Source organism: Notothenia coriiceps, unplaced genomic scaffold, assembly GCF_000735185.1.
Source record: "Notothenia coriiceps isolate Sejong01 unplaced genomic scaffold, NC01 NC01_scaffold00007694, whole genome shotgun sequence".
In the NCBI taxonomy this organism is placed as follows: Eukaryota; Metazoa; Chordata; class Actinopteri; order Perciformes; family Nototheniidae; genus Notothenia; species Notothenia coriiceps.
Window position 1 is genome coordinate 18,372 of NW_011340395.1, and position 26,832 is coordinate 45,203.

The window sequence follows — 26,832 nt, forward strand, 5'->3', positions numbered from 1 at the left end:
AATTGTCTGTGTTTGTGGGAGTGTAGAACCCAGTTGTGTGTGTGTGTGTGTGTGTGTGTGTGTGTGTGTGTGTGTGTGTGTGTGTGTGTGTGTGTGTGTGTGTGTGTGTGTGTGTGTGTTTACACAGTTAAACTTGCCACCAAAAATGGTCAAGAACAGGAAACCCACCCAGTATTTGTGACTATAAGAGGACAATGTTTTATTCATTTGCTATGGTTAGTTACATTTACCATCATCACAGTATTTGTCTCATAAGTAGCTCTCAGTCGTCTCTGCCTCACCTTGATCAGAGGAGTCACTTTCTGCAGGGGAGCTCTCCCCCTCTTCCATTGCTTCCTGCCTCTGGCCACGGAGATTCCTTGCTCTGGGACGGGAGGAGCCCTGTGTCGGGGTGGTGGATCCCTTTTTACGTCCACCGTGCACTAGTCCAGACCAGATATCTTGGGGGCCACTGTCCACACTGGCTGCTGAAAGAAATTGCAAAAACCAATTACATATCTAGGTTAAGAATGAAATTAAAACACTGCACTCTGCATATTAAAACCAAACGGTATGAGGCACAATCATTACTATTGTCTGGCAGCATCTACCTGTGTCACTTTGTCCCCCAGACTCTCGCCTGAACTCAGGTTTGCTTGAGCCCTGGCTTCTGTGTCCATGCTTGGGGTTGGAGTTGCAAGGCGAAACCTCCTTGTCCCTAGAGCCCGTCCCTGAGAGAATTTTTTTACCCTGGGCTTTCTGTTTGAGCTGAGTCACATCATCGGCCAGCTTGGAGCTGAGAATGCTGTGAAGACTGCTTTTTCTGCAGCCCTGTGCTTTTATCTGCTGCAACAGAGAGAGATGAGAAAGCCAGTTACACTCCTGGTCACAGCAGCTGCAAAAGCATCAGAACGTCAGAGGGAGAAGGCTCTCATTTGTTCACACACAGGGAAGAAAAAGGAACAGTAGAAGCTCCAATGAAAAAGATATTAAGACCGAGAGCAGAGGATTTGACTCCTGAGGGTAGCAGCTAATTAGGAATAGTGTGTAACAAAAGAATATATCAAAAGCAAGGAAACAAAGAGTGGTCTCTTTAATTTCATGTTGCATAAAGGGCAAAACGGAGGAGGACAAGGGGATTCTGACCTGTGTGCTGCTGAGGCGCTCAAAGCCTTGACTGGACAGCCTCTTCTTCCTTCTCTGGCTGTCTCCGCCCCCTCCTAGGTCCTCAGGCGACAGGGCAAGCCCCGCCCCAATCGACCTGCCAGTCAAAACAAGGGAGAAGCATTCATTAGAAAAAGAACGGTGGTGGTTTGAAAGAAAAAGAGGGGGTAGGACATCACAGGGGGAAACAGAGTTGAGTCGCCTCTCTCTGGGATCTAATAAGTCTCCTTTCTCTGTCTGATGAACAGCATGACAAAAAAGGACATGGAGAGCCCGGTGTCTGAACCATACACTTGAAGAAATTGTGATCTAACAAGGAACCTGGGATTGTTCGAGGGCAGTGTGGCATAAGAAGCCTTAACGCTTCATCTGGGGAGGGTCTGTGCAGCTTGTGAAGCACTGCATTGCTTTGAAAGATGCGCTGAATGGTTGGAAGGCATTGCATTTGTATGCGGCTCTATTGTTCTCAGTGAATATCATAGCTCTCCAGTTGCATTTTCATATCACTGTGGCACACTCTTTCCCCTACGCTGAGCAGCATCACAGGCCAACCACTCCAAATGCCCTTGAATTTTCCCTCTGGAAGCCTGCCCATAGACCACACCGACGTGAGCCAGGCCATGCTCAACAAAAGATTAACTCCCCCTCTCCTAGTGTGTGTGCAGCCGAAGAAATCAGTCACATTTACCGAGTAGGCAGGGTTTAAATGTGAAGTAGATAAATAAAGCGCATTTAACATTTCATGTTTGTTCTTTGTTGCATATTTATACAATTCTGTAACTGCACATTGTTTGGAACCAAATGTGTGCTTAAGTGTTTACCTGAACAATGAATTTATACTGAATTTTGTTTAAAATCAAAAGTGTGTGTCAGCGTGCATCTATAACAAAATGCAGGCGTTTGTCGGGCAGTGGGACTGTCTGCCCACTGAAGGGCGGGAGAGCGTCAGAGGCGTCAGTGAAGTGTGAGTTGTCTGTGAGGCAGATCCCGCCACGGCTTGCCTTCCGCTGCTGACAAACACAATATGACAGAGTCCCTCCCCTCGGTGGGGGGCTGAGCGTACAGTGACTAATTAAACAGAATTGATTAGCAGGGTTTGCTGGATAGCAGCAGTTCTTTCCAGTCTTCCCCCCAATAAAAGCAGCCCCACAAAGGACGCCAGGGCTCTACCACACAGGAGTAACAGGCACCCACAAAAACAAACAATCCCTGCATTAATGCCTATGAGCACACAGTTGCATCCATATCTAATCGTGCCGATGCAAAGAATGTGCGAGCAGGGAGGGTTTGGAGTTATCGCTCACTAAAACACACACACACTTCCTGTGGTTCAAGCAAAATAAGTCGGGAGACGCTTAACGGGTGGGCTGTTACCAACTGACCCACTGCCCTCCGTCACAGCACCCAAACATCAGTATCTTGTAGCGGCATGAGTGGCATGTGCAGTACATGCTTTTACATAACCCTGCCGTGTAAGCAACATGGGGCTAATCAGTCCCCTGTCTGCCTCTCCCTTGTTCAGATGTGTCATGTCATTCTCCTCTGCATTGTACACACACATCAACAAAAGGGTGAACAGCCTGGCTGCCTCAAAAAAAGGTGCCTCTGCTGCGGCTTACTGTATTGTGGTCTGCAAAACATCACACAAACCCCCTGTCGCGCCCCCCCCCCTCTCCCTCCACTGTACTTTGCTGCAGGGCCCTGGCCCCTTACCCTTTCATTTTGGTGTCATTGTCACCCAGCATCAGTGTCTGTACTCGGATCAGTGCTGGCCTGGCGAGGGGGCAGGGGTATATGGATGGAAGGAGAGTGGAGGTGACACCGCAAAGGGGCAGCTGGGAACATGGTGGACTGTTGCCCAGAAACCACAGCAAAGAAAGAGGAGGGGGAAGATGGAGAGAGAGGGAATGCTGCGAGGTGACATTTAGTGCTCTAAGCCTTTCAAACCCCTGATGACAAGGCTAATTGAAGCCGCACAGGAAACCTTTATCCCCTAGAACCTTTTGGTTTATCACATCCACCAAATAGCACTAACACCCCTTTTTTTTTTAAATAGCTAAAACTTCATCAACCAATTTTGAGAAATAGCAGGGTCCTTTTTCCTTGAATATCATCCTTGCAATCAGTATGGCTTTATCTGTTTTTCTTTTTTCTTTCGTTGCTCTGCTCACCGTATTCCACTAATTGTTTTTTTCCTTATACGCGCAGATACATAGTATTAGAGCTCTAAATGTCAGCTTATCACTGAGTGCCTGGACTGTCTGACCATCATGTTATCCTTTGGACCCCTGGTGACCCCGCGGGGCGGTTATGGCAGTGGTGTGTGTCACATTCCTGCTGCTGGGAAAGATTACAGGAGAATTCACAGTACTCTAATTACATCCTCTGCCTGTCACTGAGCCCCCCCACCCCTGCCTAGCTAAGCTCAACATGCTCTCTACAGTCATGCCACATAGGTTGAAGATTAGCTGGGTAGAAGCCTAATGAGACTTGTGAGCAGTCTAGGTATGTGTAGTCCATATATCAAGCACATATAAACATTATGTACTAGCAGATAAACCCACGAATGACACCTCTGCTGTAATACAATTAGCTCCTGTGTTGGTTAGACTAGAAATGGGGGACTTCCTTGAATGGTTCAGCTGTGTGTTCTCCCATTTCCTGTGTATTCCAATGAGAGGCGGTCCCTGTACGCCAGAGATACTGAGGGGTTTTTCAGGCAAGATTGGATTATAGCCAGCCAGCGTAGATGGGCTTGTGATACTTACTTGACTTTTCTTTGGCCCTCGGATGAGGACACTGGACCTGAGGTGAGGGTAGGTTTCCGCTTCCTTGGCCGTCCAGGTCCCCGTCTGGCTGGGCTTCGGGGTGTTTCCTCTTTCCTGCTTGCAAACACAGATTTAAACAGTGAGGAAAAGAGAGACAAAGTCTGGGATACAAAAACATATCTTAACTCAAAAAATGATGGCGCAGCAAATAATTGAGAAAAGGCATCATCTGATACTTGAGGACAGTTGATTTTTAAAGTTTGGATTACTTTTGAAATCTCTGAATGCAAAGGGCGGGCATTAGTAAGGAGGATAGAGCCACACTCACTGATGATCGTGCTTCCTCTGAAGTTTGGCCAGCTCCTTTTGCTTCTCTTTGTAGCGCCGCTGTAGCTCAGCCAACTTCACACGCATTGCAAGTTCAGGACCGTCTATTGTTTCCATGCTACCTTTGGCCGGGCACACCTGAGGGGCACATCATTTATGGTTATATTAAAAACATCCTAAAATCAAAGACATTTCAACTTGATAGGGGCATTCCGATTCAAGGCATTAACACCGGGATCTTACTGGTTCATTGCGAGGTGTCCAGCTGCATTTTCTACGTAAATTGAGGATCCTACGGGCGGGGAAGTGTCGCCCTGAACCACAAGTACTGCCTTCCTCAGAGCCCATCTCCAGAGCACGGGCAGTGGCCAGGGTAGCAAGGCTCTGGAGGTCAAACATCAGCAGCTCATCTTCTGTAACGGGAACAAAATTATTGTTTGGGTCATATTGTGTCACAATCCATGCTTGATTTTAAGAAGAGATATTTGAACAAAGCCTTAAAATGTGCCTAAAGAAGCTAATGTCTATGTAAAAAAAGTCAGTGCACATTTGGCATTAAAGATGTCGCTTGTGATATGGCGGATAAATGGTGAGAAAGAAAGAAATTGTGCAATAAACCAGGATGAGGAACCAGGGGCATATTGTTTGAGAGGTTAAATCAATGTGGAGTAACCAGATGCTACTATGTCAAAGACCATCTGGGCCAAGCTCTTCCTGTATATTCCTATCCACCTATGGAACTGACTGGACTGCCATTATGGACTAAGATAAAGGCTGAATATGAGGAGTTGAAGTGTTGTGACAAAGAAAGAATGACATTTTGTTTGTGGAGTAACACTATCTAGAATCTTTCCTTCTATAAATAAAAATACTCATCCTTTCCACTTGTTTTAGTGCTTGTTTTGGTAAAGCCTACTGTTGTGACTTGACATGTGCCACTTCGTTGAGCTGTCAACACTATCGCATCACAAAGACAACATCAGTGACTCTGGTATCAGTTGATGATACCCTTTTTATAGAACCCTCTTTTGGGAGCAGTTAAATGCATTAGGATGCTGTGGTAAACACAAAACATTCTTTTGCATGAATACAAAAAACACATGGTGCTTTGAAAAACAAGGAAGCTTTTAAAGGCACTTTAAAACAATGGGGTCTAATTAGCCAGGCAATGCTCCAGGGTGCTGAAAACATCGACTGCTTTTGTGATTACACACTAACTTTCAGTAACGTGTGTAGGGGAGAGAGAGGGAAGCCAATTGGTATGTCTCTCTCTTTTTAATGTGCGTATTTGCAATTTTGTGTGTGCGTTTGTGCACTTGTGTGGATCAAACAGTGGCGGGATGGAGAGACAGAGAGACAGCTCTCTGAGGAAAGCTGGAAGGGAAAGAGAGGGAGCGAGAAAAAGGAGGTGTGCACCCCTCAGTAGTTGTTCAGCCCTGTCCTCCTGCTTCTACTGCCTCTCCTGAGGCCTGTGCATCGTTAGAACAGCCTTTTAGAAAATAAAAGTGCCTTTTAACACACCAAAGAAGAGAAACGGCAAGCAGGCATGCAGACATCTTCTCTGGGGAGATGTTGCAATCCACCAGAGGCTTTCAAGACCAGCAGGAAGAGAGGAGTATCTGGGAGGGAGCGCAGAGCGACGGAGGCTAGGCCTGGGGGGGGAGTTGGAGTTTGTCTCAGTGGACGCAGAGGAGAATGAGGGTAAACTACGGGAATGAGGTGCATTGTGCTGATAGGATTGTGTTTATGTGTGCATGTTGATGTGTGTTACGTGAGTTAAGGAAGACACACTGTCCCTCACCCTGGCTTTTTCCACTGGTGCGCTTTTGCTGTTGTAGCTCCAGATCTGCCAGCTCACTCAGGAGCTCCATACCGTGGTGGGGGTTGGACTTTGAGGGGACAACTGATGGGGTGCTATGAGGATACAGCGGGAATGGAGGTACGTCTGTGCAGAAGGCAGCCGCAATCAGCAACTCCAGACTCCAGTAGCAGGGGACCAGAGGTTTTGTGGGCGCTGCGACAGGTTCCTGGTTCGGGCTCGGGGCAATAACTGAGGCAGGGGAAAGAGACACAAAATCCAGTGTGGTGTCATCAGGGGTCATCTTGCTCTTCTGTTCCTGGTCGCTGTCCTCTGCTGCCTCAATGGACGAGGACTGAGGCCCGGGGGCTGCAGGGGAAGCAGGGTCAAGCTCAATGATGGTGGGCAGCTCTGGCTCCTTCTCTCTGGTCCTGTTGACCTGGCCCTCCTCAATAACCGCTGCATCGTCATCTTCAAAGGTGACGACAACTTCTGGCCGTTCAGGCTCCTCTGTTGAAAGCGGCATTGGAAACAAAGCAGCCTCGCACACTGGGCTCTTAGCAGGGGGGCAAACCTGCACTTCTTCCTCAGCGGGCCCCTGCTCCTCCACCTCCTTCTCTCCAGGCACATAGTTGGATGTTCTCACCGCTGCTACGTCTCCCTCCTCCCGCTGTTCCAGAACTCTATCAACAACTCTTTCCTCCTCCGCATTCTGCACTTCCTCCGACGGGAGTGGCCCTGGGAGGGGCCTGACAACCACTTGGCAGTCTAGCTCCTCCCCCAGACTGGAGAGAGACTCGGGAGTATGCTCAGCAGGCTCCACTTGAACTGATTCCAGATCAGCTGGCTCAGCGAGTCGAACATCCTGGGGGGAGGGCCCGCTCCTGTAGCCCATGGAAATTGCAGGGTAGGTGTATCCACGGGGCAAGTCTATAGAGAGAAGGAAATATAGATAATTAAATCATTAATTGTCAATATAAGAGAAACATTTCTGATATAACTCTCACAAAAATATCTCTGTGACATTATTTCCTAAATGATATTTGGCTGATGAAAATTGTATGCAAATCAAAAGTCCTTTCACATCAGGGCCTCTCTAAGATTAGTCCCCTGGCTACCTTTGGAGGCGATGAAAACCAGAAAAAGGAAATGCATTCTGCCTTAATCTCCCAGCAGTAAGAAGGGGTAGAGGACCACATGCAATGTTGTGTGAGTGGGTTTTTTGAAGTGTGCCAGGCTTTGGTTTATCAGAGCACCTGACACAATTCCTCTGGCGTGCGGCGGCCGTTAGGCAGGCATTAATGATGATGAAGAGAGTGCGGGGCCGGGGGGGGGAGGGGGTGCAGGAGAGGTGAGGGCTGCTATTGAGGTGTTTCTCAGTCATTACCGAAGTAACGGTAGTGAAAAGCCCCAGCTCAGCCAGCAGCCATTTTCTGTAGCTTTGAGCTGTTCAGTCAATCAGGAGTTTGCCAACAGAGCCAACCACACATATTACCACAACACCAGCTGAGAAAAAGGATCATTTAAGACAGTAGCGATTCCAATTACCACTGGGTATAATTTACAAAGTAATACAAATTCCCTACAATTCTTTTTCTCCTTCTGTGTCTGCCATATTTAGTTTTAAATCTCAAACTAAATACAAACGGCATGTTATTTGATGGCTTTTAATGAAGCAATTGCATGCAGTCCATGAGAGGCGGCTTGAAAGCTTTTAGCCACATTTTTATTTGCATATACATATGCTTGCTTATTCTCACCAGGCTCCAGACACTGTGGGTAGTCCTGAGGGGGCTGTCCCTCTCCTCGCTTTTCCTGGGATTCGGCCCCCTTGGGTATCTGGTGTGGGGCAGGGCTGATGGCAGGCGAGTGAGGGGCCGCTGCGGCAGGGCTGGGAGCAGGGCAGGGTGTAGAGGGAGTGCTTCTGGGATGTGGCCGAAGTGAAGGGGATTGGCAACAAGGGGACAGGTGAGTGGCACAGGCCCCGGGGGGAGGGGTGTTCCTCCGAGGTGCGTTATAAGTGTAGGGCTTGGCAGGTTTGGACGTTCTGGGTTCTGAAATGAGTTCCTGTAGTTCCACAGAGGGCTCATCCGGCCCTTTTTGCATCTATGGCATTTGAAAAAAAATTATTTTCATTTTCACATTTACTGAAAGGCCCTACAAATCTAGAAGATCTAAAACAAGTGAATTCATATTTTGGCACTGTAATTACCAATTGCTTGCAATATTGACATTTAAAGCTACTTGCTCTGCTGCCTATATTCATTGATTTACTCAATCCCTGTTACAAAGTCAGCAAATCCCAAACCATTTTAGGTGAGTTAAAAATAGGCTGTAGTCATGTGAGAGAGTGAGGCTGACTCACTCACTCTGCTTGAGATTTGTTATCTTTTACATGTGTGTATATATAGATACAAATATACTGCAATTGTAATGTTTCCTGCATTCTTTGACTTATAATCACCTGTGAGTTTTGAGTGGCATGATGTTGGATGTCGATGCCATGCGCAGCCCCATGCTGCTGCTGCTGCTGCTGCTGCTGCTGGGTTTGAGACTGTGGTTGTGGTTGCTGCGACTGGTGGATCTGGTGCTGATGTTGATGCTGATGCTGGAGCTGTTGGTGCTGTTGGAGAGCGTACAGCTCCTGTTGCCGTAGAAACTGGGATCGGGAGTACACAGCAGGATGCTGCATGTGGGAGGGTGGGCCCCGGGCGCCATACACAGGGGGCCACAGCCCTGGCTGCTCCATCACATCTAATGAGAAAAAGGAGGAGGATTGTAACGGAGGGGGCTACCTTAGGACAAAAAGACACGCACGTGCATACACACTTAGGCAACCTTTTTCCTTTGGATTCAACACAACATTGTGATATTCATATCCTTATCCTGTCATTATCTACCTCCTACACACCCATTTGTAAGACAGTGAAATCATTATGGATCATTTAAAAATCATTGTATTCACATTTTATAGCAACCACAAATGTGTTCAGAAAAAACATTTTTGACTTTGCAGAACAACATCTCCCCAGGCAGCAGCAATCCCACACTCTCCCCCGCTCTAAACAGAAAGCTGTCTCTTAAGAACTGTCTTGAGAATTTGCTGGAATGGCGAAAAAAAAAAGTCATGACAATGATGAAATGTGAACAGATGCGGTTGGCTGTAGTTTGATCAGAGGTCAAAATACTGGACTGGAAATGTTTGTCTCACCGGAGCATTCAGTGTGGACTTTCCATCCAAAACTCTGACCTGTCCAGCAACATTAGCTGAAAAGAGTCTGTGAAAGGGCCCTGCAGGAAACTCAGTTCCCATGTCTGTGTAGACAACCTATTCATGTTGTGGCTTCAAGGACCAATACAGCTTGGTGTGGGTGTCTATGACAGAGGTCCAATTTCCGAAGAAGTGGGTCTACACTGAAGTAACCCCAAGAACCTGTTCACCTTTGACTCGTCCCTCACCCCTTTTCTCAAAGACACACCAAAAATACCATAGATAGGTTTTGTGGAGGCAGTACCCCTCTTGGCTAAAACTCCTGGTGAGCACAAAGGGAAACTTACTATCCAGGATTGTGAGCTAATTAAATGTCACAGCCTGCTCACTGAATCTTTCCCGCACTTTCACTCTTCCCCTTTCTGTGACGTGGTACTCAGTGTGTGAATATGTGTGGGGTTGCTCTGGATGCGTACTCCAAACCAATGAAAGCCCTATTCCTGCTGGGCCGAGCAGGTGGTGCGCAGGAAATGTTTGAATTGTGGTGTGTGTGTGTGTGTGTCTCTCTGAATGGGCCCCTTAAAGGGAAGTTCATCAGCAGTCTTCACAGGGAGGGATCTTGTGAAGACTGCTGATGAACTACCAACAATTCTGTTAATGTTAACGTTCATGTGCGAGGCGGTACATGAATACACATTAAAAGTTTTTCAAAAGTAAGCTAGGGTATACAGAGGAGAAAGCAAAGTTATGCATACCCAGGTGATGCGTTGCATGGTTGGAAGGCTCAGAGGGCAGGACCACCAGCTGGGCAGAGGGGTCCTGAGGCAGAGGCAGGACTGGCTGCAGAGGGCCTGACATGGCTGTAGAGAAACCTGGGGGTAGATTCTGGTGCAGTGCTGAATGACCTATTCCTGGTTTATAGAAAGCATTTCAGGTTAGATGTATATATCCACCACATAGTGGGTAAATCAGTGTTACAAATATACAACGACCAACTACCAATCATAATCACTTCATTATAAAATCAATTCTAATCCTGACCGTGAACAATTGAAAACGTGCTTAGATTTAAATATTTTCTCTCTTCAGGTAATGTTATATTTCAGCAGCTGTATTATGCACCACTTTCAAATGACACATAGCTCTGCAGACACTAAGGCCAACTCAAAATGTTCTGCTGAGCAAGAATAATTGACCTGTAGGTCATCAGAGCGTATAATCACCTTTGTTTTTTAACTCTTCCATAAATGGTTAAAACAGGACAAGACTGCCTTATTTACATGATCTGCAACACTGTAAAAAGTCACACTGTTGGAATAATCTTAATTTCTTAAGTACTCAATATTATTTTACCATAAGAGTGTCCTGTCATCCAGAGGGATGGGCTTCCAGTTCTTGGCATCCAGTGATGGTGAGCAGAATGTGCAGCAGGATCTCCTAATTGGCCAGACTGGAGGGAAGTCCCTCCTGGGACCATGAGATGAGAGGTGAGGTCTCCATGACAGCTGTTGGAGGGGTGGATTCTTGCAAACTCCACCCTTTCCTTATTATCCCTGGCATTAGGTTGAGAAAAAAACAGAAAAATACAAATGAAGGTTTCTGAAAATAATGTATTTAACAGGCTTTGAGCAAAGGCTTTTCTTTAGCTTACCTGATATAAGCATCTCTCTCTCTATCCAAGCAATTCAAACCCAACTGTTCCCCACTCATCCTTTTCCTCTCCTCTTCGGTGGGATCTGAGGGATACATGGGGCGGGGCGGTCCTGCAAGAGAAGTATTAGCTTAACCATTAGATTTCACCTGGTAAGGATATGTTCCCAAGTCCCTCACCATTTCTCAAAACACTAATATGACTCCCAAGATACATAGTGACAGTGCTGAGGGTTCATATTAGTTTGACTCAGTATTCCTTGCATCTGTTTATTAGGCAGTGACTTATACTCCTTACCTTTGACTGAGGGATGTACCCTGCCCTGTCGGCTGTTTGGATGACCGTCTGCAGATCGACATGGTGGCTCCCTTTGTCTGGCCACAGCCACTGCAATTCCCACTGGTGGTTGCCGCACCTCGCTTTCCCCATGTCCTGTGTCTCCAATATCCCGGCCTCGCCCGCTGTAATCAGAGCGCTCGTTGTCATTGGCTGGGCCCTTTCTGGAAGGTAGAGTTTGTTTGTTGCCCTGCATGGCACAGCTCCCCCCAGCAGCAGCTGATTTGAGGCTTCCAAGGCCCCCAAATGGGCTTTTTTGGGAGAGAAGCAGTGGCTGTTGCTGGTTGCTATACTTAAGTAAGCTTTTCATAGCACTGCTCTCCCCCTGAGTTTGGCCCTGGGGCTCAGGTTGCTGCTCAGGTTGCTGCTCAGGTTGCTGCTGCTGCGTTTGCTGCTGCTGCGGCTGCTGCTGCTGCTGCTGCGGTGGTGGCTGCTGCTGCTGCGGTGGTGGTGGTGGCTGCTGCTGCTGCTGCGGTGGTGGCTGCTGCTGCTGTTGCTGACTGAGGGGAGGTGCAGGGGGAGGCTGGGGAAGTGGCATTCCTGGCTGCTGTTGTTGCTGTTGTTGTTGTTGCTGCTGCTGGGAGTGTTGCCCACTAGTCACCCCTAACTCTATGTAAGACTTCCCCTGCTCATCAGGTTGGGACATGTGTTGGGTAGGCCTCATGGCCCATGATGGCACTGGGGGCTGCTGGTGGTGATGCTGCCCACTGTTGTTGCTGTAGCCATAAGGAGACATGTCCATTTTTCTTTTAAGTTCCTGACTAGTACCCTGGTTCAACTCTGCAGGAGAAGGAGCATCTGGCGCAGGTCGGCCATGCTGCTGGTGGCGTATCCTGGCTACTTTTTGACCATCTCTCTGTAAGGTGCAGCCAACTCCAGGACCTGGACCATGGGCTGCCCCAGCTCCACTATGTTGGACTATGCTTTTACTTCCCAGCGGGGAGGAGTGTGGTTGGGGTCCTGGATGGGAACAGTCTCTGTAAGGAGAAGTGTTGACAGAATGTGGGACTGAGTGTCCAGCCTTTGGCCCCTGGGACAGCGAGGGTCTGAACACATCCATGTCCACAACACTGTTGACACACTCAGCACTGCGTGATCGTACAACCTGGTGCTGCTGTTGGGGATGTGGAGGCTGTTGTAGTTGGGGAGGTTGAGGAAGCTGTGAGGGCTGAAGATGTTGATGGTGGGCCTGCATCCAATCCGGAGCCTTCTCTGTCTTTCTGTATGTGTGCTGCTGCTGCTGTTGTTGTTGCTGTTGTTGTTGTTGTTGTTGTTGTTGCTGTTGTTGTTGTTGCTGTTGCTGCTGCTGCTGTTGCTGTTGTTGTTTTCTGTGCCAACTACTATGATGCCCACTGCCTCCATTCTTTTCTACAACCTTCTCCTTGGCATTGCCGCCACCAACCACACCAACCACACTGCGGCATTCGGGGTTACCATGCTGGAATGGACCACTGGATTTGTCCCCCAGGCCTGCCACTGATGGCACAAATGTAGGCCCTGTGACTTTAGGTTCTCGCCCCACATTGGCTGGCCCCCTGTCATGTGAGGCAGGGTTGGCTAAAGGAGCCGGAGGGGGCGGGCAGAAAAAGTCTGGGTGATGGTGTGCGTGGTGGGAATGATGTGGGTGGTGTGGGTGGCTGGGATGGAGCTGAAGGCAGTGGAAGCCCCCTGGGTGTGGATGTGTATGGGGGTGAGCATGAGGATGTTGATGGGGGTGTGCACCCCCCGCAGCAGAACCCATGTGTAAGGTTGGGGGTACTGAGTAGGAAAGAGTGTGGTGGAGCTGTGCCTGACTCCTTTCCAGACAGTCTGAAGGTTGTTCACTGATCCTCATCTCCCCACTTATCCCCTCCTTGCCGCAGCGACCATTACTACTGGGAACCATATGTATGCCCTGGCTACTCCCCCCACCTCCCATAGCCACAAGGACTGTGCCCTCCCCCCCACAGCTGGGCATTGGGGGCTTAGCCCCTGCCCCAGCTCCTGCATCTCCGTTTTGCATCTTTCCATTGTGCAAGCAGGCACTGAGGGGCTTGCCCATACTCTGAAGGTGTTCCTTACTGTACTCCATTGTGAGAGATGCCTTATGCCTCTCCAGGGCCCGACTGTTGACCTCCTCCAGAGGCAGTGGGTGCTGTGGATAGTGTGGGTGTTGCTGATGGGAGAGGGAATGGTGGTGGTGTGTGGGCTGGGGCGGCTGGTGGCTGTGTTGCTGTTGCTGTTGCTGCTGCTGTTGTTGTCTCTCCTTTGCCTCCTGTTTGCTACTGGTCCTCTCCTTGTCCTTAGCAGTCACAACTCCTCTCTCCACAGACCCCTCTTTGAGGCCCTTATGGAGACCTGCCCCTACCCCTGGATCTCTGTCTCTGCTGCAGGACCCCTGAGAGTGTCCTGATCCTGCCCTGGACATAGGTGGCAGACTGTGATTGGTTGAGATGAGGGGTGGCTGGGAAGGGAGACCTCGCAGATAAAAGTTCTCTGAGAGGAAGGAAGGCACGACAGTGAAGACAAATGCATTAGTCAAGAAAACAAAAGGCAATGACAAAATTAGATCGTTCAGCTCTCATGATAGTGTCCCTAGGCATCCTTATATAAATATTCCACATCAAATTACACCATACTATGTTGTTTGAATTGGATTTAGATGTCTTATTTCTGTCTGATTACATTTTAATCATCGCCTGCCTCACCTTTTTGCGTGTCATAGAAACGATGCTGACCGTAGAGAACTCCGCTGTTGGCATGGTGATCCAAGTGGCTCATGGGAAGAAACGTGTGGGCCAGACTCCCTGAGAATCGAGGGTACCCTGGAGCTGTTGAAACGGATAGCAGAGAGAGGGGATAATTGATAAGACAGGACAATAACCTCCAAGATGTAGTTATCCAGACTAACCCAGCATAATCCTTCAGGTCCAATGCAGCTGGTGGTGTTCATACGCAAATAAGTACTGGCTCTGCTTGTCATGTTTGCCTTTCCTGCCTGAGTTAAGAATGCAAACAATACAAGACAAGATTGGAGATTGCTGTACGAAATTTGTCTTTGGAATATATGGCTCTTTCTTTATCTCTTTTTCAGAGCTGGCACTGGCACCTCTTTCCATCTGGATGGAGCGATAAGGACGGATTTGAAGCTTGTGTTTACAATGAAGAGAGAGCTGGGGTGGGAGCTGACCTTTACTGACCAGGGGTAAAAGGTCATTTCAATGTTGGGCCCTTAAGCCAGTACACCTGGGCTTATTGCATCAAGCCCATCAGGAGGAGATTTACACCACAACCAAACACAAAACTCCTTTTGCAATGGGACATTCAAAAACACAAAAGACTTTGAAGGGCGAGGAGAGAGAAAACATGGATTGAGATGAAAGCCTATCGCTGTATTAGACAAAGAATCACTATGACAACCCGCTTACACAATTGGGTAACTAAAACAAATAAACATGAATTTAATCAGCCCATCTCTACTTATGTATAATTAATTATTTAACACAATTGCTCTTAATTAAATACTCAAAAATTCACTTGATCAAATATTTTACTGAACATTGCAGTGCATATTCTTTACTGAATACCTCATGTAATGTAATATGCATGAATGAACCTGTGTGCTACCCATATACTTGTGGATACGAAAAGCCTACAGAGATATTAATGAAGAATGAGGAAAATAACCTATAAATGCACTTTCACCATGAGTGAAAGAGTATTAGGGCAGGAAGAAGAGCGAAGGAGAAAAATACAGACAAACGAGACCAGAGACATGAAGCGTCTTTTTGTGCTTCTTTTCAGACAGTATGTCTACGTTCCACCACATTAAACCATCTCAGTGACCTCTGAGTCATCTAAAGAAGCTCAGGTGTGTCACATCTCTTTTCCCCTCATGCTGCACCTGCCTCACCCTCCAGCCTTAGTTTCAAACAACTCGCATACATAGTGAAGGAAGGAGGAGGGGGGATAAAGGGAGGAAAACATAGCTGTACAAGCTAAATGAAAGACAGACATATTTGTGTTGGTAAGCGTGAGGCCTGATCCAGGATACGCAGATGCAGTTCATTTGGCTGTGTGTGTGCGCAGCGCCGTGGTTTTAACAGGAGCTCTGGGTGTTGAATGTCTCACTTTCTGCCGGTGGAACAATGGACCCGGTGCTGTGAGCTGGCTCTTGGGAGGAGGAGTGTTGTGGTGGGCTTAATGACCTCGTCTCATAGCGGCCTCCGCATGCTCCCATCTTAATTAATGAAATGCATAGAGATGGCAAACAGTCCTGCAATAACACAGGAGGTGCTGCTTTCTGAGGAGGGCAATGAGGTGATAATTACATGCCCTCACCTTTTCCCTAGTTTTCTTTCTTCAACCTATTTTCTATCTCTCCCCTTTTGTCTGTCTCTTTCTTGATTGTCTTGCTTTTTTAATGAGTAATAAGCACACATTTATGCCAATTCATCTACAGTGTGAAAGGGGGAATCCTTTGTTTAAGAAATAAATGTTTCTCTGATTTTGGGAGGGAGAAAAAGCAGAGAGCTGTTTGGTAGGCTTTATCCAAGCCGGGAGAGGGGCTTTTTTTCTGCGGCAGCATGTTGTTTGTGAGCGTGACGATTGACGGCGTAATCCCTTTTCACAGCGTGGTCTGGCTGTGCCCGATAATGCCAGCCCGCTCAGTTTCAGCATGCCCTCCATTGGGGCGGCAAGAGGGGGACTGCTGGGCACGGCAGAGCCCATTCAGCCATTAATCTGGGCAGGACAAGGGGAGCTGCTGCTGCTTCTGCTGCTGCAGGCGACGTGAGCAGGGTCTTAGTGCAGTCTGCTGACTGCACAGCAGCCTCGCTCTCTCTCCCTTCACACACACACACACACACACACACACACACACACACACACACACACACACACACACACACACACACACACACACACACAAACGAGTCAGCATCGGCAAGTGAATGACAGAAGGGAGTTCACAGCGCTTGCCCTCTTTTCCACGGGCGGAGCAGGGGCGAGCGGCAGAACAAACAGAGCTGCATCCCAGGGAGGGATTTCCAGAAGTTCTGAAGGTATTTCTCACAGCATGGTGGGTTGAGAGAAGCAGGCCGACATGAAGGACAAAGAAGGGGGTTGGATATAGAGCAGCACCTAGAGGCAGTGGAGAATTAAGCGTGCTGAATAAGAGGCAGACGACAGTGTTTAGTTTCGCTCTCCCTTCCTCACACTAGCCCATATTTCCTCATGTGGGTTTCTTCATTTGCTAAAAGGCAAAATAACATAAGCCCAAAGTTTAAATTGTCAGCACGAAAATGGCTGTAACATTTTCGAGATGGGACAGAGAGAGAGAGAGAGCATGGCAGAAGAGGACCGAGAGGAGGAGCAGGCTGAGCTGCCTGTCAGGTCCGCTAATTGAGAAAAAGTGACAGAACCATCAAGACGCTGAACGGGAGGAGGAGGGGTTTGGTGGAGGAGGGGCAGTGCTGTGGTGGATCTTTTCAGGTTTGACTAATTGAAAGGAAGGGATGCAGGCTGGCACGAGAGAGAGCTAGAGAAAGATAGAGAGAGTGTGCCAGAGAGGGAATGAAAGGCAGGAGTATGGAAAATAAGCGATGGGGGTGCATCTTAAATCCCACAAAGGAAAAAAGGCTTGCAACTGCTCACAGAAGGAAAGATGGACAACTGAAGATAGGCTTGGAAAGGCGTATCAAACAGAAGTGGATTAGACAGGTGTGCGCAGGCAATTGTGTGTGTTCATGCTTGTGTGTGTCTATGTGTTGACAGAGATATGAGGCTGCAATTGTTTTTGGCATACCGTAATAAGTCATTTGGATTGCAGCCAGCTGGCCTCAGGCCTTCGAGGAGCCCGCAGGTTTTTTTTTCCTTTAGTCTATTTTTCTTTTTTAATTTTTCCACTCAGTTGATTCAGGGGGGGTTGTTCATTGTTTATTTAACTGCTCCAAACATGAAAATAAATCTTCCAAAAGCTCAGAGGAAGAAATCCGTTTTACCAGGTGTTGTGAAAAACATTTTACATTACATTTATTAAAACGCTCACCACAGTTTCTCTGCTGTGTTCCTCCACCCACAATCATATACTGCCACCGCTTTCTCCCTCTCAAACTCTGTGCCAATGAGTCCATGTCTCCACTCAGCAGATAAACAACAGTGTGTAGTACACACAATGTCAATCTAAAGAGAGAGACTAAAAACACAGAACTATTGAAAACACTTATTTTTCTCTCTGATGTTGCCTTCTAATGCCAGAATAAAAATGTAATTAATTAGAATGACTATTTAGTATTATTATTATTAGCAGAAGTATTAATTGTTATCGTTTTTATTATTATTATTATTATTATTATCATCACTATTACTATTATCTTCCCGAAGGAGCTATTGTTTAGAGGCTTATTTTTATGTCAGTCAGCAGAATATCTCAAAAAACTAGTCAACAGATGTCTAATGTAGTGGAAATTCAGGCAAACCATCTTGTGATTATACATTTCATTTTCAAGAAAAAAATGTTTGAACATTTGTTGCTTTTTTCTCATGCACTCAATGGAATAAACCCATAAGCCGCATGTGTGAATGTTGTTGCAGATCTACCTCCAAATGATGTCTACACCTTTTGTACTGTATCATTAAAAACCAAACATTCAGATAGGATTGTTCCCTGGTGTTTTTTTTATCACATTTTATCTGACTTTCACCATAATTCTATTTTAAAAGCTTGCTATTGATATTCGTATAGAGAAACTAAGCATTTGTTCTTAAGACACTTACCTAATGTAGACGTATATTTTACGATTATGACATTAAGTGAATGGATGCTGAGTGGCTAATGAGATCCTTGTTATGTATTGCTCAATACGTGGTAGATGTTCCCTCTTTAATCTGTGGCAAACGTGTTGGAAGAGTAGCAGAGACAAAGACATTCTGCACCATGACAGGTATATGCCTGAGACATGAGGATCATACAGTAATCTTTGAATACAAATTCGAGCTGCTATGCTTGGATTTGCATGCAAACAGCCACTTTAAAAACACACTGCTCACAAAAAAAGAAGAACATTCTGAGAATATCTTTAAGGTTACAAGTGACACACACACACACACACACACACACGAGCCAGTGCCTGCTCTGCTGCTGGTGGGGTTCTGCTGACACCCGGAGAGAGGAGGCGAGAGTCTGGGTAATTGTGCCGCTCATTTTGATGACTTGCTTTTTATGCAAAACAGGAAAAAGACAATATGCAATTATCTTGAGGAGGGAACAGCTGAATGTGGTTGATGAACAGTCTGGATTCAATCATGCTCTTAGTGCGTTATATGCAATTAAACTGCAATAGAGATAATGGCCTCCATTGCCAACTGAGTAATAATCCCAGTCATAATCACCTCCATTACTTTTATTAGGCTTGGCATTATCATCATCACTCTTATTAATATTATTCTACTTTTCCACAAGAACAAAAATCTTTGACAATGAAACCCTGAAACTATAAGGTAAAAGGAACACTAATGATTACAAAATTAGTTTTGAGGGAAATTGTCTCAGACTGAGCCGAAGGTAGTTCATATCTCATTCAAATGTAATTGTCCCGTCTCTATGTTTATTTGAAAAGGTCTAGAGTTTCAGATATTCTCACCACTGTAGCAGTTGTCCACTGACACAATCCCTAGTCAGGATATAAGAGTGAGGTGGGTGTGTGTGTGGGGGGGCATGCAATGGCTTAACAGACACAAAAAACTGCATCTCAGCTGTATGTGCCCAATCAGCCCCAAACCAACATCAGGCAACTGGGGCGACGCTGATCAGTGACCACAAATAACAAATACAACCCACTGGCGTTCGCCCATGGAGTAACAGCTGGGCTATTCTTTGAAAATAAATACAAGAGGGCTGAAATAGCAAGAGTCCAACAACTTCTACCAGTGTGGTTCACTAGATGGTATTGGGCTGCCAATACATCTTGTAATTAGTAAAAGATTATAAACAGTGACAGATGTGCAGTCTCAGAAAGAAAGACCTTGCATTAATAGATCAGTGGGTGGCAATGAAAAGGTCCTACATTTATATATCACTCTTAGCATTAACATTTCAAAAATACCCCAACAGATTAATCTCTCTACTTTATCCTTGTCTGACTTCTTGGCTGTATCTAAAAAGAAGTGTGACGTGTTGAACTGAGTGTGTGTTTATATTTTCTGTGTGTGTGTCAGGGTTTTGTAATCCTAAGCATTGGTTGGGAACTACCCTATTAAGCTGTGATGGAGACACCAGCTGAAAGCTCTGCAATCACTGCAACTTTGTATTAGCCCGCGTTGGCGCGTGCTGCTTCAGAGAGTCTTGAGTGACATTCTTGCTGACGTGAATTGAATACCGCTAGATTCCTTGGCTCAACTATTGACCCTGTGTCCCCATCCAGAAACCATGGCACTGTACTCCAGACCTATTTTGGTTTTTTCAAATAAAAAGGGATGGAGCCTGGCTCTTGCTGGATGATTACAAGCCTTGCTTTTGTGGAAACCTAACCTAAAAATACACAATATCAGAGTAACAATACACCCTGTGAAGCTCTGTCCCCAATACTTCCAGGACATGAATATATGTGGTCAGACCAGGGCCATGTGTTTGTGTACATGTGTGATTTGAGGTACCTTCATGCGAATGGGGAAACCAGATTTGCGAGGCGCTGGAGTGAGGTCCGCCCCGGAAGGAAGGTGAGGAGGGCGAGGAGGGCGGCCGGGAAGGGTGAGACGGGTGGGAAGAGGGGGTACCCAGACTACTGGCCAGAAAGGTCCCCATGAAGGAGGCGGAGGAATTGCCCATCAATCCACTGCCTGCGTACCCAAAGGGAAAAAAGGTAGGAGAGAAAACATGGTTAGAATTAGAGGAGTGCAAATTGGCCATGAGTGTGACCATAACAAAAAACAACAGATCTAAAAGGATGGAGCCCACTGGAATCACAAAGCCAGGCCGATTTGGTCGTGGAGAGCTTGAATGAGTGTGTGTGTGTGGGAGAGAAAAAGTGTGAGACTCTCCTCCCCCTCACTGACAGCCTGGGCCTCTCCCCTCGTTTTCTCTCCTCTCACACCGCCTCTCCCCACGGGCAGACAGAGGTCTCATCTCACAGCTGAGTACACACTTTCTCAGGCTCTCTCCCTCTCGCTCTCACACACTTTTGCTCCCGCTCCCCAGTGTCCCTTTCTCAATTTCTCTCCCTCCCTCCATTATCTTATGCTCTCTATCTCTCACTTTCATGCCCTCAATCTCTCTTATTGCTCTGCTCCATTTCACCTCCTCTCTGTCTCTCCGCTCTTCCTTTCTCGCTGCATGACTCTGAGAATCCCGTACTTTCTTCTTTGTTTCCATGTTGGCGTTTTACTCCTTATTCTTCTCCCTCTGCTTTATGACAGTGGCCCTTTCCTCTCCTCTCGTCTCTTTCCCTCCACTGTCCCATAACGATGAGCAAAAACACACAATGCGCATGCCTCTTCCCAACCCTCCTTTTCTTTTCTATCCCTCTCTCTCTCCGGCTTTCTTTCTGACACATAGCATTTCTTTGCTTTGTTCTTTACCATAATGATGGCACCAGCAGAGCAATCTGTCCCTGGCTGGCTGAACTGTGTGTTTAACAAGACTATGATGAGTAATTGACCATTCGTAGCAACGCCCGTGTGACTGGGGGCTGATTGTCTATTATGCATTGCTGGGCAATCTGGAGAAAACACACTGATTAACCACTGCTTAAATTACATTCCCATTACGCGCCCGCCAGTGCACTTGAGAGAGGGGTCTAGGTGCCCGACTCTTTGCACATTCATTTCCCCCAAGTCACACTGCCGTGAAGTCTCATGCATATGTATGGTGCCTGGATGAGAGCACACAGGCTCATACTTGCACAAACTCACACATTGGTGTATCATACATTGTGCACACGGGACTGGCTATGAAAACGTTGAGGAGAGCAACATGGTTCAAATTAATTATCAACCATTATGACGAGCTGATCTAACAAGGAACACGGTGTGGTTTGATTTCCTTTAAGCATGAATCAGTTCAAACATGAATCAACCTTTTTTTCTGGGAGTGTGAGAACAATTGCAAGGAAGTCGAAATCAGCCAAGCGGTGAGCGAGCGCATCCTCTGAGCAGACAGCAGGAATAAACCCATCAGTCTTGAGCTGGCTCCTGCACCGATGGCTTGTGGCTCATGGGCCAGAGCACAGGAGCATTCAAATACCACGAGTACACACACACACACACACACACACACACACACACACACACACACACAATTCACACATAGAAATAGGCAGACACACCTCGAAACACTATGCACCACAGCCCAAGACAGGTGGAAATCCCCCACAATCCCCAACCATAATCTTCCTCAGAAACCACCTTAAAACCAACCGTGTGTGTGTGTGTGTGTGCGCTACTAATTAGCACCAACATTAAGCATCAAGACCAGCACACCTACCTAAACATTACACATTTGTATCCCAATTTGGGATCAATAAAGTATATTATCTTATCCCTATTCACCATACATAATATAAGTGCTATACATGTAGGTTCTTTATTTGAGTAATAGATTGTTCCGTACAACAGCACAAACATGCTTTGAAAACTGTTTTTATGACTCAACCTTTTGACTCAAAGTACACAAAATGTATTTTAGATAACATGCTAGGGAAACAATAAAATACTAATAGGCAACCACGTCAAAATGGGTGCCATAGCAACATCGTACATGTTGCAGGGATGTAGCCTGATGACAGTATCCATGCTTTTCTCCTTTTCAGACCCCATTGCCTCTTCCTTCTCTGCTGCCACCCCCTATCACAATGAGGTTGGGGTTTGGGGGGCAGTAGGGAGTGGATTATTGCCAGTATGCTCGCCAGGCACCCATCCAGACCCCATCATCCAGACACCCAGGGCTCCATGCCACCGCCCACAACATTGCACACTTCTCTGCCCTCTCTTTCTGCCAGTCGCCCCCAGGAACCCCAGCTTTCCTCGGTGCCTGCGGCTCACATAAATCAGCTAATCCTCCTGCATTATTAACAGCCTCGCCCCAGAGAGAGAGAAGGGGTGAGAGAGACAATGAGAGTGACATAAGAGAGGCCATGAAGCCCCTCTTTACACACCAAGAGAGGAGAGATCATCTGCCAGAAGGACATGGGGAGGAGAGTTACAATACATAAAAAGGGAATGTCATGGTGTAAGGCAAGGGGATCTTTGAAATTCAAACTTATGTTCGGGGAGAAAGGCATTGAAGAAAAACCTTAGGAGGGTCTCAGATCAACTCATACAAGGCCAGGAGACCGCTCAGTGATCCAGGGAGAAGGGCAATCGCCCAATCTCATCTAGTACAACATAATAATGCAGTAGCCTTCACCTCTGTCACATTGGCTCTTGCTGACTCCACAGTCTGTCACTCATTAAATGACCCCTCCCTCTGTGCTCTGTCTATTGTTTGCCACCTGCTGAGAAGTAAACTGTGCATGATGCGCAAAAACGCTTTTCCCTTGCAATTTTCTTAAGCGTTTTCATACCACTGTGGAATCTAAGGACATGTGCAACACTCACGCTGTTTTAATATGATGACCTCCCTAAACCATTTAAAGCGTAATGAATCAGAGGTGTTGGTGAGAAAAAACACAGGTTATTAAAGAGGGCTGGTCTGCCTCGGTGTAGGGGCAGTTTCAGTTTAGGTGCCAACCAAAGCAGTGCGGAACAAGTGGAGCAAAGCTCTGAGGCATGACAGCACCGGGGCTGGACTCACCATAACTGTTTGTTTAGCAGCTTATTAAACGGTGACATTGATGCCACTACCACACCAGCTCCTTGTAAAAGTTGGGTTTCTTAAGTGGGGCCAGCAGTGCACTCGTATGGTCTCTTAAGGAAATCGGGTCATGTGCATCCTAATCAGTACCGATCCCTGACAGCAATGAAGATTAATCTTAATAACGAATTAAAGGAGAGCGGAGCATTGGGATGGGTAACCCCACCTTCCTCACCCTGACACCGTCACTAGTACAGTTGTGTTCAAATTGGTTCAAATGTACAAACACTAAAACAAACAAATAAATATCCCAGATCCTGTGGAGGTGGAGGTGTTAAGTGCTACTCCACCCACACTCCAGTGTGGAAGTGTAGGGTGAAGGAGTCCAGTTTGTGCACAACAACCAAAACACACATGCACAAAATGGTAATGTCGGCCGAGGCACAGGCCCCCGTGCGTGGCACGGAGTGAGCAGCAGGCGGGGAGGCGGAGAATGAAGGCCCAGTTGTCATGGGAACGAAATAGAAACAGCGCTTGAGGCAAGGAGGCTGAATGCTAGCTATTACAACAGCAGTGGGCAGATGCAGATGGTCAGTGTGCTGCTCAGCAACAGCCTTTCTAACATACCTTAAACCCCACCCAAGTTCCTGCTCAGCACATACACAAACAAACCTTTCTCTGGAATTGAATATGGCAACATTTGTTCATTTGTGGGATGTGAGCAGTCATAATCTTTGCCCCTACTTATAGCTTATGGGTGAGTGGTCATTTGGTGTCTTAACAAGGATTTAAACAATAACAGGATGTAAACCCTAACCCAATGGGTAACAAAGCTGAGAGGACAGCAAGCACCCACCCATAACGCGTTCTTTGTATCCTTGGAATCAGATCAAAATTTGGTCCGGAAGAAACACACACCTGTTCACACTCATTGTTCGGCATATAAGCACACTACACGTACACACACATCAACACACACACACACAGCTCAGATCTACGACTATTTCTATTGTCTAAAAGAAGATAAAGAACAATTATTCCGAGGTGCATCATATTTCTCAGTCTGCTCTTGAAAAGTGAGCCAGGTTAGTCTGCGGCTCTCTATCTTATCTGCAGCCGGCAGCCTGAAGGGACGGATGGACGTGTCGTCTAGACAAGGACACCAGACAGACAACGAGAGTTGAGAGTGATGGTGACAAGAGAAGAAAAGAGACAGAAAGAAAATTGCAGGTGTGACGGCATCAACCTGTTCTCCACAGCTCAGTGATCAGCCAGCACAAGAGAGGGAAGGCTAAAAGAGGAAGAAATGCATGGAGTTGGAAACAACACACACACAGAAACACACGCATACACACACCCTTTATTAGACCTACGATCACAAGAAGTTGAGGTTGCACTGTCAGCGGTCAGTGCCATATGGCAGCCAGGCTCTGGAGCTCTTCATAATGCACCCTGAGCGATCACAGCTCATATACTCTTCCAAACTCACATCCAAAGACAGATCACAAACCCCCTTCTTTCTTGTCTTAAGTAAATTAAATCAAAAGGTTAGGTAATCATTTTATTTTCCAAGAGCTGCCTTTTTTCAGCGTCTAGAATTATAACTGTTGCTTCCACTGCTTTAACTGACACAGCAGGAACGGACACAATAACATGTGTTGGTTACATATTAAAAGAGGGTTTCTGATTTTAGGCAAGTTTGTTATGGTTTGGCTCACTCGAGAAATCTAAAGAATAAAAGCTTCCACTGCTTCAACTCTGACGCAGCAAGACAAGACACAAACACATGTATTAATCACATATTTGAAGAGTATTTCTGAAGTTTGTAATGGCCTGGTTAGGCTCTTTAACACTTGAGAAATCTAAAGCAGGGAGTGAAGAATTAGACAATTCAAAGTTAACTTACCAAGTAAAAACATATTGAGCAGGATATGTCTTTTTCATCAGAGTCTCCTACTGATATAGTTCCATGTCCCAGGAAATCAGACGACTAAGAACAAGTCACTCAGACTTTCCACACATATTCATTCACAAACACACAACGAAATGTTCTGACCCTCTCTGGCAACACGGGGAATCACGATTGGTTTGGGAGACTGTACACACCAGCAGCCCCAGACAGACTGCACGCTACCCTGGAGGGCCGCTGACTAACCCAGCGCCTACTTCCTCACAATAAAACACAGAAGGAATTTCAAATGGCTACTAAAGAGGGGGGATTTCCTTCAAACAGTCAAAGCCATCTTGAAAACATTAGTGCAACTGTAGCCAGATACCTCTTCACTTCAGAAACAAGTGTTTTTTTTGTGTGGGTAGTTACTTGCCCCCTGCTTTACAAATCCCCTCCCTGACTTTATATTTTTTGGGTTGGTGGGTGTTTTAATGGTAGGGCTAAGGGAGCGGGCCCCCCCTCTAGTAGGAAGGCTGGTCTGATCAGAAGCATGCTGAAGTGAGAAAGAGAGTGAGCAGGCGGTCCAGTTCTGGAGCCGGGCCCAGTGCAGGGGTGGGGGAAAGTGCCGGCAGCGCACGCCTCCGACACTCTCCACACTGCGTGCCTGTGGAGTGAGTTTAGTGGATGTGGTCAGTGCGGGGGTGGGAGAAGTGGAAAGGGAGCGAGAGAAGCAGTTGAAAGAATGGACGGAGGAAGAGAGGGAGAATGTACGAAAGGGCAACATCCAGAGGAGGGGTAAGGGGCGAGAGTTGAGACTAGAAGTGTAGATAAGAGTGTGAGGAACTGTGAGAAAGTTTGAGAGTGAGGGAGCAGCAGCGAGTGTGTGGGAGTGTGTGTCGCTGAGCATATGTTATGCTTTGAGTTTGTGATTGTGTGTGCGTATGGTGGTCGTCTCGCTGAAAGTTGACAGCCTGTGTTTGCAGAGTGGCTTCGTGGTCAGCCACTTGCGCGAGATTGAAGTGACGGAGGGTTGAAATTAATTCTGAACATTTCTTTTTTTACTACTATGCAAATAAAATGGGTGTGGGGAGGGTCAAGGCTCCCCACGCACTTCACCCAGCTGTTTATACAATATACAACTTGACATGATAGGGATATGAGATTCTAATCCTAAACAAATTAGTCCAACTGGCTCGTCCTGGCTTGGCAGGGAGCCTGAAAACAACAATGGATCCAAACAGGCAGTGATGTTGCATAGAAAACAGATAGCAGAGAAAAAGCTATGCGAAAAATTCTCTGAAGGATATTTTCTTCTAGAAAGGTTGAAGCTACGTCAAAGAACATTATCCCACCAATATATGTTTCTCTCCATTATTTATTTCCCTATCCGTCACTATTTGTACAGGAGAGTGCACAAACATCAGCTAGTGTTACATGTGTGCCACTTTCGACCAGCCCCCTCAAGGGGTGTTCCACCTCAACTTACTGAAATAAATCATTCATTAAGCCTCCATTTATCTGAGGGTAATCATTGTCAAAAAGGGGCACCACCTCTAATCCCGTCACTCTTGTGCCAACAGCGTTGTGGGGGAGGCATTGAGGCACACAGACAGGAAGAGATAGTAATGTCTGGAAGAGTTCCTGCTGGAAAGGGTTTTTATGGCACAGTGAATAAAGAGCTGGACACAGACCGGTGCGGCTATTTGCAGGAGCAGACCGGTTAGTGTGTTGTTAAAGAGACAATAAACTAATTGTCATTAAAAGTGAGGGCTGGCTAAAGTGTGAAGGATTCAGAGTAGGAAGAGATATAGATGGAGAGTTTTAGGGTAAAGTGCAGGGCACGTGGCCCAGAGTTGATGCTACTGATAAGAAAAGATACTGGACAATGTTTGTGTAGTGTTTGGGTAGAAAGCTAAAGTAAAGGTTTTGTCTGTTGGGTT

The 26,832-nt window shown here is 46.6% G+C and overlaps 1 protein-coding gene across 1 annotated transcript in view; it reads right to left on the reverse strand.

Annotated features, from left to right (window-relative positions):
• bahcc1a (BAH domain and coiled-coil containing 1a) overlaps window positions 1–26,832 on the reverse strand; it is a 56,332-nt gene that overhangs the window by 10,437 nt on the left and 19,063 nt on the right. The window contains exons 2-16 of the mRNA XM_010769728.1: window positions 19,869–20,051; window positions 13,922–14,044; window positions 11,196–13,709; window positions 10,899–11,010; window positions 10,601–10,800; window positions 10,003–10,158; window positions 8,501–8,790; window positions 7,797–8,142; window positions 6,040–6,966; window positions 4,482–4,651; window positions 4,240–4,376; window positions 3,912–4,025; window positions 1,126–1,240; window positions 591–825; window positions 282–467 (exon numbers count right to left, since the gene is read on the reverse strand). Of these exons, the coding sequence (XP_010768030.1) occupies window positions 282–467; window positions 591–825; window positions 1,126–1,240; window positions 3,912–4,025; window positions 4,240–4,376; window positions 4,482–4,651; window positions 6,040–6,966; window positions 7,797–8,142; window positions 8,501–8,790; window positions 10,003–10,158; window positions 10,601–10,800; window positions 10,899–11,010; window positions 11,196–13,709; window positions 13,922–14,044; window positions 19,869–20,051 (5,808 nt within the window). The remainder of the gene's footprint in view (window positions 1–281; window positions 468–590; window positions 826–1,125; window positions 1,241–3,911; window positions 4,026–4,239; window positions 4,377–4,481; window positions 4,652–6,039; window positions 6,967–7,796; window positions 8,143–8,500; window positions 8,791–10,002; window positions 10,159–10,600; window positions 10,801–10,898; window positions 11,011–11,195; window positions 13,710–13,921; window positions 14,045–19,868; window positions 20,052–26,832) is intronic.